Source organism: Meleagris gallopavo, chromosome 28 (genome assembly GCF_905368555.1).
Source record: "Meleagris gallopavo chromosome 28, MGAL_WU_HG_1.1, whole genome shotgun sequence".
In the NCBI taxonomy this organism is placed as follows: Eukaryota; Metazoa; Chordata; class Aves; order Galliformes; family Phasianidae; genus Meleagris; species Meleagris gallopavo.
This window is the reverse complement of record NC_139431.1, coordinates 2,835,259-2,848,195: the sequence shown is the minus strand read 5'-3', so window position 1 is coordinate 2,848,195 and position 12,937 is coordinate 2,835,259. Positions and strand designations below refer to the sequence as shown.

Below are 12,937 nucleotides of genomic sequence, written 5' to 3'. Positions count from 1 at the left end.
CAGCAGCCAAGAGGGGCTGGTTGTGCTGTGTGCCCACTCCCTAATAACTCGGGGTAACCCATGGGCAGCCCATCACCGTCCCATGAACATCCCTTTGGGGCCCACATTGTGCAGGAGCCCGCTTCTCTCTCGGGGCACTCAGCCATTAATTCATTAGATCTGAGGATTTTTCCCCCCCTCTCTCCCCCTTCTCTTTTATTTTTTTTTTTCCCTCTCCCCTGCAGTTCAGACAGTGATGAATGGACAGAAATCCCTCAAGGGAAACATTTTTTTCTCTTAGTTACAAAGATTTCATGGCTAATTAGAGTAAATGTGGGTTTTTAGAGTGTTAATCTCTTAACCAGCTTGGCTGGGGGGGGGGGGGAGGGTAGGGAGCTGCCACCACTCCAAAAGGAGAGGGCCGGGCAGAGAGCAGAGTGCTGCCGAGCTCCTGTGGAGCTGTGTGCCCACCACCCTCTGCATGTCAGCATTCATCACCGGGGGGAGCACCCGGTGTGCGATCTCACAGTGTGGAGCCGCGGGGAGGGAAGCGGGGAGCGGCTGCCGGGTGCGCACCGTTTCGTCCTCGACAGCGGAGGGGCTGCGGACCGAAGTACCGCCTCGACCCGAAGTACCGCCTCGACCCGAAGTACCGCCTCGACCCGCTAGAGGGGACCCTCCGGAGGATGCTCCATGCGAGGACCAGAGCGGGGACGCGCGGTCGGGACGCAGCTGCGCTCCGCGGTGGCCGCAGCACCCCGGGGGTTGCGGGTCCGGTTCTCCAGGAGGAAGCTCTGCCTAGAATGAGGAATTCGGGTAGATTTCTTCTTAGAAAAAAAATGGGGATGCGTTGCAATAGGTCGCCCAGGGAGGTGGTGGAGTCGCTGTCTCTGGAGGTGTTTTGGAGCTGTGGTGATGTGGCACTGAGGGATGTGGTTTGGTGAGGTGACCCTCCTGCTGTCTGACAGATCCCATCTCCTGTTTCTAGCCGAGATTTCTGGTTGGGTGAAGTTGAACTGGGAGGTGCTGATAAATGTATCGTATTCTGAAAGTTTAATCCTGCTTTGCCTGGGCTAAAATTGCATTCAGAGCAGGAGATAAAAGGCATCAGTCGCATTATAAAAGAAAAGCTCAGATTATCTGAGAGGGTGGTGTGACAGCATGGGCAACCCCACAAAGTGGGCCCTGTGCTCTGCCCACAGAAGGTGCTGCTGCTCCCAGCCCACCAGGCCCTGTATGCAGTTGCACTGGCAGCTCCAGGTGTGACTGTGCTCAGTGCCATCCCATTGCGTGGCAGAGGAGTGGTGCTTCCAAGGAGCAGGGCTCTGCTGGAGGCATTTTGTCACTCAGCCCATGCATTTCTATTGTAGTTCCCTGTACTGTGTGCCTGATCTCCTGTCCTTAAAATCCCTGTTGGTGTGATGGGCTTCTGGATGGCCAGGGCTATTATAAAGCATGGGGCACATGGAGAGGGTCTCAGCCTTCCATGATAGGGAGGGTTGAACAACCCCAAGCACATTTTGGGGGCCCAGTGCTCTGCTGCAGGCTCTTCTCCAGAACCACAACGCTCACTGCTACAGCAGCTTCCCAGGTGGGACTGTTCCTTGCAGCCCTTTTCCTGCTCTGGCGCAACTTCCCCACTCCATAAAAGTGAAAGGTGACGTCTGAATAAATATTGCCCTGACCTCTCACCTCACCACCTCCCACTGCTGCTTTCCCTGTGCTCAGCGACGGAGCCATGGCTGTGTGAGGGCTCAGCATTGGGGCAGAGCTGGCAGGGAGGGCAGCCCCCCATTCAGCCCCCCTCCCAGCCCCTGGAGTGAGGTGAGTGGGGCTGTGGCTGTGGGAGGGTGACTCTGTGGGGTTGTTGTGCTGGGCACAGGTACAGCTGCAAAACCCCTATTTGGAAAGCACTGCGCAGAGCCAGCATGGCACGGGAGCTGGGATGGCACCTAGCAGTGACCAAGGGTGGGTGCTCCCATGGACTGCACCAACCGTGGAGAAGCCCTTAGGGTTCTCTCTCCACTGGGAGAGGGAATTTGTTAGCTCCTCGTTATCTCCCAGTGAAGCAATGGGTTGCAGTCCATGCAGGCTATGGGGTGCAGTCCTGCACCTATCAGGAAGGTGAAAGGAAACAGCATATTTTGCTTTCAGCTCCCGGCTGGCTGCAGACAGCGTTAGAAAAACAGAAGCTTTAACTCACACGAGGGTGGGCTGTGAGCACCCTGTGCTGCATCTCAGGGCACTGAGTGCTGCTGGGGAAAACAGGAACCCCCCCGGCTCCATGCGGGCTGGGCAGGAAGGCAGCGGGATGTGGCAGCCCTGAGTCAGCACGGCAGCACCTCGTGCTTCCAGCCAGGAGCTGGGAACAGATCCACTGCCCGGGGACATTTACCAGGAGCTTCCTCTGTAGTGCATCCTTAATAAGAGAGCACTCAGAAATCCCTAGGATAGGTTGGGAGAGGGGTTGTGGGTCAGCATCACTGAGTCCTGTGGAACCAGCACTCAACAGGGGGAGAACAGAAACTTGGCAGCGCACGGGTTGTTCAGTGCTTTGCTCTATTCGTCTTGAAATAAGCTTCCACAAAGTGCGTTTTGAGGTTTCAGCCTTGCGTGTCAGCCCCAGCATTTTGAGAGTCGTTGTAATACTTATGGCAGGCTTGGGGTTCTTTCTGTTTGCTTCTTGCTTGCTCTCAGGCTTTGCCTTGCCTGTATCCTCATAATCTGGGGATGCGGTGCTGGGGCTCTGCAGCTCTAGAACTGGCTGTCACTGAGCAGGTGACACTGTGGGGCTGTGTGCATTGGTGGCAGCATTAAAACTTCTCCTTTGTGCTATTGAAAAGGGTGATTTCCCATTTTGGGATGTTATAGACCGTGGCATGCTGGTGTTCGCCTAGGTGGCCGAAGAGCTCACGTGCAGGCAGCTCATGTTAAGGGCTTTGTTCCCTGTGGCTGCACAGATTTATTGGTGTCAGAGCAGGAAAATGGTCCGTTGGCTGCCGAACAGGGATGTTACAGTTCAACTCCATAAAACATGCCGGCTGTCTGCTTTGCTCATTCATTCGCCAGCCACCCAAAAAATCGCAGCAACGGGAGGAGAGGATGGAGCTCTGCCCCCGTGGCCGTGTTTCCTGCCTTCACTGCTTTATGTCACAGCCTGTAACGTTAGTTAAAGAAAACAACAAAACCTGTGATTTCCTTTTGATTTTTAATGGAGGTGGGGCAGGGAAGGAAAGGAGCGTGGCTGTAGGTTTCCTCGCAGGTTGAGCTGTTCTATCCTATCTGTTTGGCTGAGCTGGGGCAGCGGTTTGCAGGCTGCCCCTCTCCGGGCTGAAGTTCTCTCTGCAGTTAGCGAGGAGTTAATTGCAGCCATGCTGAGCCCTCGCAGTGCTATGCTGGCCCTGCACGCGGGGACCCCGCAGAGCAGAGCTATGTTTGGTCACAGCAGGTTCAGACAGTCCCTAGGATCTCATAGCAACCACGGGGCACGGGGAAGCACTTGGGTATGCTGGAGGAGAGGGGCTGAGCCCCGTGCTTGTTGCTGGTGCATAATGCAGTGCTGAGCAAGTGCTGGCGTAACTTGGCTTTTCAAGGCATAAATTGTGTGACAGGGGCAAAGCTGTTCCATCAGCTCCACCAAATAAATGCTCTGACTTGGAGGCGGCCGCGGCTTGTAGGGCCGAGCTGGAAGTGCTAGAACAAACTGAGAGAGAGAAAAACAAAAGCTGAGGCTCTTTCAAGGACTTCCAAGGGAGTTGTATAACTTGTCTGGAAAAACAAACCCTGCCCGGGTGCTGGGATGGGGGGAGAGGTGGTGGATGGGGCTGCTGTGCAGCTGGAGTCCTTCAGTGCTGAGCCCAGATCCAGCAGTGTGGCTTTAACTGTTCCCATCCCTGCAGACACGGAGGAAGTGAGCGTGTGTCAGTCCCAGCCCTGATACAGGCTCTGTTTTGGCAGTCTGCATCTAGAAACCCAAATGTGTGACCCTGTGGGGTTGCTCAGCAGTGATGTTTGGTACCTGAGGCACTGCTGAGGCGTCGCACCTTCATCCCAGGTGCAAATTTTAACATGAGGAAAAGCAAAATATTGACCCATTTCTTCTCCCTACAATTCTTGTTACATCCTCTCCAAATTTTCATTACAAACACCACTCTTTGCCAGATTATCTGTGCGAGCCATCTTGTTTCTGAAGAGGATATAATATTAGTTTCTGTGTCACTTTGTTCTTCTCCTGTGTTTGGGTGCATTTGATTAACAGCACTATACATGAGTCAACTGGGTTTTGCTTCTGCCCTTGGAAATGGGGATGGAAGCAGAACAGATTGCTGCTGCAGAGTGCACCAGTGTTCCTCAGAGCTGCATGGAAACTGCTTCAGGTATAGAGTTCTTTTGACAAAGCATCTCATCCCTGTTGCGTCAGTTTTGCAGCTTGTAGGCCCTATAGAGCTGAAATCATAGAATCCTAAATTGGCCTGGGTTGAAAAGGACCACAATGATCATCTCATTTCAACCCCTGCTATGTGCAGCGTCACCAACCAGCAGACCAGAGCCACATCCAGCCTGGCCTTGAATGCCTCCAGGGATGGGGCATCCACAGCCTCCTTGGGCAACCTGTTCCACCACCCTCTGAGAAATCACTGATTTATGCCATGGTTTTGCCCTCTGTGACCCTGATGAAATGTCTGACAGGATCTGGAAGGTCAATCTGTGGTTGTGAAGCGGATGCATATGAACAGAACCAACTGAAAATGTTCCTGCAGCTCGTGCTGGTGCTGCTTTGCTCCTGCAGCCTTCCTGCATTCCCACATCCACTGCAGCTTCTCCCCCTCCTGTGTGTGGGATGGAGGCAGCTCCCAGGCAGTGCTTTGGGATGGGGCTGTGGGTGACAGCTGAACTCAGGGCTGTGCCAGGAGCTCTCACTGCATTCCTGTGAAATACGGCCTGAAAAGTCCCTGAAGGATTTATTGTTTTCCGGGCCTGGCTGGATGTGGTCCGATAGGTTGGATTTGGGAAGGAAATGACTCAGTTGCTCTGCAGACAAGTGCAGCTTTGAAATGCGAAGAGGTGGGAGACAGCTGAGAACCTCCAAATGGTGGGGAGCTGGGTGCTATGGGTCTGACCCAGCCCTGCTGGCAAGTGCAGGGGAGTAGCAGTGTGTGTGCAGGACAGCTTTGCCTTCAGAACGTGGTGTGCAGCCCCCGTGCTGTGACTGCTGGCCAGTGTCACGCATGGACCACAGCAGATGCTTTCTCCATCCCCACTGTCAGGCTGCTTGGAGAGGCAGAAGTTTATAAATGACAGAAAGATCCTTAGTGAAGAAACAAGAGTTAGCGTTGCAAATAAAGAAAACAAGACAGCTTGTTTCATCTAAACAGAAGGGTTATTAAACAGGCTTGAATTAATCAGCGATCTGCCAGAGTGCTGAAATTGAAAAGCAGGGCAGAGGAGCACAGAGTAGAGCAGGAGGAACTGCAGTCCTGGGTGACACCCGAGTGCAGAGGGGGAGATGATGTCCAGTGATGGTGGGACAGGGTTGAGCTGCTGCTGGGTTTTCAGGCATCTTAAAGCACTGTCAAAACAGCATGGAGCACCCAGAGATGCATGCAGGAGGGACAAGGAGGGGCTGCACGAGGTGAGCTCTGTTCCCTAATGGTGCTGATGGAGCTGGCACCGATTGCTGCTCATGTCAGGTGCTCACACTGAGGCACTCTGAGAGAGATTTGATGGTCCCTGAAGGGTTCTCCAGTGCTGGTGGCTCCTTCCAGCTCCACCTGCCTGCTGCAGGTTGCAAACATCAGGGCTGTCTGTACTTCCAAATCCTCAAAACATCACAACGGTGTCTGGATGACAATTCCCTCCAGTTCAGTGGTGAATTCCAGCTCTGGGATGCTGGCTCTGACTGCTGGCTGCAGGGAGGTGCAGCACCGAGCCCCCTCCTGCCTTCAATTGCGCTGTGCCCAAATGGCTTTGCCCAGTTTGGGGCCATCTTATGCAGCCCTGCTGGTGCAATAGGGCAACAGGGGAAGGCGCAGCCACGGGCAGTGCCGTGGGCAGGGCTGTGTAGGTCTGATTTGGTGCTTATTGCTCATAACCTGAAAATGTAATCCCATTCTGAAGTGGCACTGAGCATCACCCACCCTCTGGTGGGGACGTGCCCGATGCGTGCAGGCAGTGCCATGCTCACAGCGATGGCAGTGCTGCAGTCTGAATGAAATCCATAGCTGTGCAGTTGGGGATTCGGCACCGAAGAGCTTCCTTTTAACAAATGTCCCATTTCCTGGTTTACTTAGGTAACAGCACCGTGGCTACTGTGTAAATACATCTGGCTGCCTGGGGGGAGCGTGGGGATAACGAACGCTGTGTTGGCACAGCCAGAGGAGCTCCGGTGCAGGATTTCTGTTTAATGGAGTGGCTGGGGACCCATTAAATGTGAAGCTGGGGCTCTCCATTTGCCTGTGGGGCACTTGGAGGGAGGCCAGCAGATGCTGCTGCCTGCTTTCCTCCTGCAGCTCAGTGACCGCGCTGCGATCTCCCCTCGTGTTCCCATGGAACAAACCACAGCCAGAGGTCACCTGGGGGACCAGTGGGCACTGACACCTTCTGTATCGCTTCGGGCAAAACGTTTAAGCATTTGATCTGCTTGCACTTGAGGTCACCCTCCATTAAATTCCGTTTTGGTTGGGAATAAAGTCCCTGAATAATCGAACGGAGTTTGAACTGGAAAGAACTCTGAGATCTCCAACTCCAACCCCAACCCATCCCACGGTGCCCACTGGCCGTGTCCTCATGTGCCACACCTGCAGGGTGACCCCACAACTCCCAGGGCAGTCTGTGTCAATGCATCACTGCTCTTTCAGGGAATCATTTTTTCCTAATATCCAACCTGACCCTCCCCCGGCACAACTTAAAGCCATTCCTTCTCATCCTGGAGGCAAGCAAGGGCTTACCCTGTGGTTGGAGATAGCTGTGCCCGTGTTTGCTTGTCGCTGTTGTCAGGGGAGAGCGGCTCTGCTCTGCTGAACAATCTCTGCTCAGTTCATGAACACAGACACGGATAGGGGGATCGAAGCACTAACACAGCCCCTTACACACACTTTATACTACAGTGGTTTGTGCTTGGTGACTCCCTTTTGATAGCAGAGCATTTCCTTTGATTGAACATGAGTGCCTCTTGTGCAGGAGCACCATTCCCAACCTGAGAGGGAAGCAGAATGCTCAGAGTACCGAGTTCAGGGCCAGGCAGCGGGGCTGGGGGAAGCCAGGGATGCTGCCAGCCCAGCTCTGTGCTACTCTGCTTCTCCTCACCCCAGCACTGCTAGGATGCTCACTCAGAATTGAGGTGGGGGGGGAGGAGGGATGGGGGAAGAGGTGGCTCATCCGGTATGCATTGTGTAAACAAGATCCCACGTCTGCACAATATGACCGAATTGGGTGCATAATTCATGCAATCGTGTTTGTTATCAGGGAAATGCCTTTTCATGGCTGGGCTTCGCTCTTCCCCTCCTCTTCCTTGTCCAGGGGCTGGAGGAAGCAATAAGCACAATGCTGTGCTTTGACCTCTTAACTCTTTCCCTGCACCTATAGGGGGGCTGTGAGCACTGAGGCTGCTGCCCAGCGTTGCATGTTGTGCTGGAGGAGCAGCTCAGTGTCTTTCAGCCCTGCTGTTTTGCAATTTCATATTAGGGAACACCGTGGATAGCAGGGCTGTCCCTCCTATCCCAGCCATTCCGGAGCTGTCTGCTGATGCACAGCCTGCTTTTAGTGTTGGTGGGGTCAGAACCTTTTATAAGCAAACAAAAGGCACTAGGAGCCCTCGTCCCTGCTTTGTGTTAGGAAAATGTAATTACTTCACATCAAACTGTTCAGTCATTGCAGATGGTGTCAAGCAAACAAATGATTGAGTGCTGCCTGGGCTCAAAGTGCACGGGGCTGCTGCACCAAATGTCCTGAATATTGGGTCTTCACAGGACATAAATCACTGCAACAGCTTCAACGGTTGGAAACGTTTCCCAGGAACATTCCTGGTCGGCTCCAGGAGGGCTGAGAGCAGACGTGTGCGCTCTCACTTGGCACAAAGTGGGCAAACTCCACTTCTTTCTCTCTTTTTTTCTCTAGAAGGCGGAGATAGATGGAGTCTATGTGAAGAGATAAGGGCAGCTGGTGCCCCAACAGCTAGCAGCATCGTGCAGGAGGGCAGCTGCTGCACACGTAGCACCAAAATTGTTCCTTTGAGCCCTCATTTTCCATAAGAGAATCTCTTTTTTTTTTTTTTTGTATGTGCCTTAATTTCCCCCTTTTTTTGTTTTTTTTTTCTTTTTCATGTGCATAAAATGCCACAAATGACAAAGCGTGGTGCTGCAGTTGAGTGACAGCTGCAATAAGCGGAGCGCTGCTGCACTGAGATGGAATGAGCCGGGTTCCTTCCCCCCTCAATGGGAACCGTGGCCATTTGAATAATAATATTATGGCCTCCATTAGGATGACAGTGGGGGAAAAAAATCAGCTCAGACCTGTGATTATTCCTTCAATCTAATAATTATTTAAATACCAGATAACTCCTTTCAGCCTAATTGAGGCCTTTCAGCTGCTTGGGTTTATGTTGTAGCCCTGAATTTACTCTCTCTCTCTCTTTTTTTTTTTACCTGGTGTTACTAATAGCTTCAGATTGCTTTTAAAGCCGTGTTTTAAACTCACTTCCAAGAAAGAAAAAAAAACAACCTCAGCAGAAAAGCAGTTGTGTTGTACAGTGAGCCCTGCAGTGGGATCTCCTGGTTCTGGGCAGCGTTCCCTTTGCTGAGCTCCCCATGCATCCCAGAACCCCATAACCTAGAACCCACTGCCCCGAGCACCCCACCATCAGAGCACTGCCTTCTTTGAGCTGGCAGAGAAGAACTGCTGCCTGCCAGAGGTGGAAATGAAGCTGGAAAACAGAAGCAGCAGCCGGTGAAACGTATCCCTGAGCAGAATGAGAAACCCATTATCGTGCTCCTGCGCTGTCTTGTCAGTGACACGGAGACGTGCAGCCCAGGGACAGAGCTCCTTTGTCACCTCTCACAACACCCGTCTCCAGCTCCAGGCGTTAACAAGCCTAAAGAGTGGCTGCGTGCTGACACCCGCTTATGAGCGCGGTGTGGGTTTCCAGCAGCATGAATTATTTTAAATACCAAAACCGAGATCAGCATCAATCAAATCGGGGGCTCTGACAGCTGCACGGGGTCAGGATAGGTGCCAGGAGGTGCCAGCACGGATGCAGTGCTGTCTGCCTGGTCTGCATGTGATGGAGGAAGGTGGCTCATCATCTTCCTCATCCCAGGGTGATATGACCCCATACTGGTATGGGATGGGGGAGAACATCTGCCAATGGGACAGAATGGGATGGTTCCCATGGTTGTCCAACCTGGAGCGTGGAGGAAGCGCAGCTTTTGGGATAAAAGAGAACTTTGTGATAGTTTTCTAAGTGCAATTTGTTGAACGCATCTGTGGTGATGAGCAGGGCTGAAGTGAAGTGCAAGATGGGGTCAGCAGCAGGTCTGGACACACCAGGGACACCCGTGGTGGCACTGAGGTCCTGCAGCCTGTGCAGCAATGCTGGCATTGGTGCCACCTACATGGGCACTGCTGGTTCAGGGCAGCTGTAATGGGGGCTGTTGGAGCTTTGGGGTGGGTGCTTGGTGCACTTTTACTTGCATGAGACTTCTTCCTCAGGCTCACACATTAAATCATAGAGGGCCTAGAGGTAGAAAACACCTCTTATTTCCTCTGTTGCTTCCAACAACATTCCCTGCAGGAGGCATCCTTTTAGCCAAGCCTGCAGATTGATGGTTGTATGGGAACTGCAGGCTTTGTCTTGGCTGGGAGCTGATTATCCCCTCCCGTGGCAGAGTGGTGCACATTATAGCAACCAAACACAGAACACATTAACACGCAGGGGCTGAACCAAGTGGCACAACCTCAAACCTGAACAGTTTGCCAATAAGTCAGGAGACCTGCTTAATTCTTGGCTGGGCTTAAGGATGTCCTCGCTTTATCTCAAGGACTGTGTAATTAGAAAGTGTAATTTGAATGGTATCTGCAGGCACACCGGGTCTAATCCTTTGCTCTGTGCGTTTTTTTCTCTCCCCCAGAACCATGTGAGGGACGTTGCTGGGACACAGGTCATTCCCAGGATGGATCGGAGGAGGACCTGCCCTTGGGCACTGCGCTCCGATGGCGATGGCAGGTCAGCATCTCTGCTCTGCCTCCTCCTGGCATCGCTCTCCTGGAGTGCATCCAGCAGCACCTCATTCAGCACTTTCCATTCCGAGCACCGGGACTGGACTTTCAACCACCTGACCGTCCACCAAAGCACCGGGGCCGTTTACGTCGGAGCCATCAATAGGGTTTACAAGCTTTCGGGTAACTTGACCATTTTAGTGGCTCATAAAACCGGTCCTGAGGAGGACAACAAATCCTGCTACCCTCCCCTCATCGTGCAGCCCTGCAGCGAGGTGCTGACCCTCACCAACAACGTCAACAAGCTGCTGATCATTGACTACTCCGAGAACCGGCTGCTGGCCTGTGGCAGCCTGTACCAAGGAGTGTGCAAACTGCTGCGCCTGGACGACCTGTTCATCCTGGTGGAGCCCTCGCACAAGAAGGAGCATTACCTGTCCAGTGTCAACAAGACAGGCACCATGTATGGCGTCATCGTGCGCTCCGAGGGCGAGGATGGGAAGCTCTTCATTGGAACGGCAGTGGATGGGAAGCAGGATTATTTCCCCACGCTCTCCAGCCGGAAGCTTCCCCGCGACCCAGAGTCGTCGGCGATGTTGGATTATGAGCTCCACAGTGACTTTGTCTCGTCCCTCATCAAAATCCCCTCAGACACCTTGGCACTCATTTCGCACTTTGATATCTTCTACATCTACGGCTTTGCCAGTGGCAATTTCGTGTATTTTTTGACTGTCCAACCAGAGACCCCGGAGGGCGTCTCCAACTCTGCCAGTGACCTCTTCTACACATCCCGCATCGTCCGGCTCTGCAAAGATGACCCCAAATTCCACTCCTACGTCTCTCTGCCCTTTGGCTGCGTCAGGGGGGACACGGAGTACCGCCTGCTGCAGGCAGCCTACCTGTCGAAGCCAGGGGACGTGCTGGCCAAATCCCTCAATATCACAGCCCAGGAGGATGTCCTCTTTGCCATTTTCTCCAAGGGACAGAAGCAGTACCATCAACCGCCGGATGACTCCGCGCTCTGTGTTTTCCCAATTCGTGCTGTCAATGCCCAGATCAAGGACCGGCTGCAGTCTTGCTACCAGGGGGAGGGCAACCTGGAGCTCAACTGGCTGCTGGGAAAGGATGTCCAGTGCACCAAAGCGGTGAGGATGCAGGCAGTTGGCTGTCATAGCCTTTGGTTTTAATGCGTGGCCCTATGGTGCAGAATAGGATCGATCTTTCCGTGCCTCAGTTCCCCTAAATATGGATGTAGCAATCCTTTCCCTCCTATTGACCTTTTCCTCCGTATTGTTATCAGACAATCAATGATGGCAGTGAAAGGAGGGACTGCACTGAGGCTGGTGGATAAGGATGAAGGTGTGCTGCTTGTTGGCAGTGTTTGCTGTTCCCAACCTCAGGCTCTCACCTTTCCCGCAGCAAGAGGCTGATATCAGCAAACTAACGAGATAAATACAAATGACAGTTGCATCTTTCGTGGTTTTATTCAGATGATTTCTCTAATCTTGATTCACATGCAGATTGTTCTAGGGCTGACTTGAGAATCCCTGGGGCCTTCTTTTGCCAAGCATATTAAGTTTGGCTGCTGAGAGGAGATGAACGTGGGTTAAATGAAATGAAAAAAGGAAAGCGAGAACACTTGCTTGCACATGGGAGATCCGTCCCTTCACAGTTGTGTCTAAGTGTTTGGCAATTCCTGAATGTCCCTTATGGAAAATTAGCAAGAGGACTGCAGTCAGCATGACGGTGCAGCCCTATGGCACCATTCTGCTGCATGGGAGAGACCACCATAAAATGCAGGGTCCGCAGCTGGGTCAGCCCCTGCTGACCTCACATCCACGCAGACTCCGTGTCCCCACCAGCCCCACATCCCCACCCTCCTTGGCTCTCCTGTGCAGGAACCAGGGCTGCCCTCTGCTTTGTGCTTCACTCACAAGAATCTCCTTAAATTTTCTCTTTCCAGCCTGTTCCAATTGATGACAATTTCTGTGGGCTCGACATCAACCAGCCCCTGGGTGGTTCAGTGCCAGTGGATGGTGTGACACTCTTCACCTCTAGCCGGGACCGGATGACTTCTGTTGCTTCATACATCTACAATGGCTACAGCGTGGTGTTCGTGGGGACTAAAAATGGCAAAGTGAAGAAGGTAAGATAATTTCTGTGGCTTTGGAGAGGCGGGATCCATTTCTCATCAGTTGTTACAGCACGTTGTGGTTTTGACTGGTTTTGCATTTCATCATTCAATGAACCATGGTGTGTCTGTGGGGCTGTTGCAGAAATAGTTGGAGCACTAATGGGCTCATGTGGCTAGAGGCAAAAGAGTTGAAGTGACCATCAGCAAACCATGGTGAGAAGTCTCAGAGATATCCTTTTATTTGTGAAAGTTTAATGGGAATCTTGCAGAGGTTTGAGTTGTTTCAAAATAATTCTTCTGTGGTTGGTGTGGTAGACTGAGCTTAAGAGGCTTCTGGGTTTGGGTGGCAGAACGTTGAGTCAGGGAGTGGGTTAACTTGGCTGCTTTTGGAAACCAAGCCTCAGGGCAGAGCCTTCCCACTTCTCTCCCCAAGACAGCTGGATGATGGATCCCTGGAAGATAACATTCCTCACCCTTTGCATCACAAAAGCTGGGGCTCTTGCCTAGGGCTAAGAAAATCTCCACGTTGTTTTCCTCTCCCAGCAGCAGGAGCTGGGGGCTGCTGGGTGGGCTCTAGGATTCTGGAGTCCAACCACCAGTCTGCTGAATGTG

The 12,937-nt window shown here is 52.7% G+C and overlaps 1 protein-coding gene across 4 annotated transcripts in view; it reads left to right on the top strand.

Moving 5' to 3' along the window:
* PLXNA2 (plexin A2) overlaps positions 1-12,937 on the top strand; it is a 178,508-nt gene that overhangs the window by 77,268 nt on the left and 88,303 nt on the right. For all 4 annotated transcript variants that reach the window (XM_085210206.1, XM_085210208.1, XM_085210205.1 and 1 more), the window contains exons 2-3: positions 10,104-11,336; positions 12,155-12,337. In XM_085210206.1, coding sequence (XP_085066332.1) covers positions 10,146-11,336; positions 12,155-12,337 — 1,374 coding nt within the window. In that variant the 5' untranslated portion in view covers positions 10,104-10,145. The remainder of the gene's footprint in view (positions 1-10,103; positions 11,337-12,154; positions 12,338-12,937) is intronic.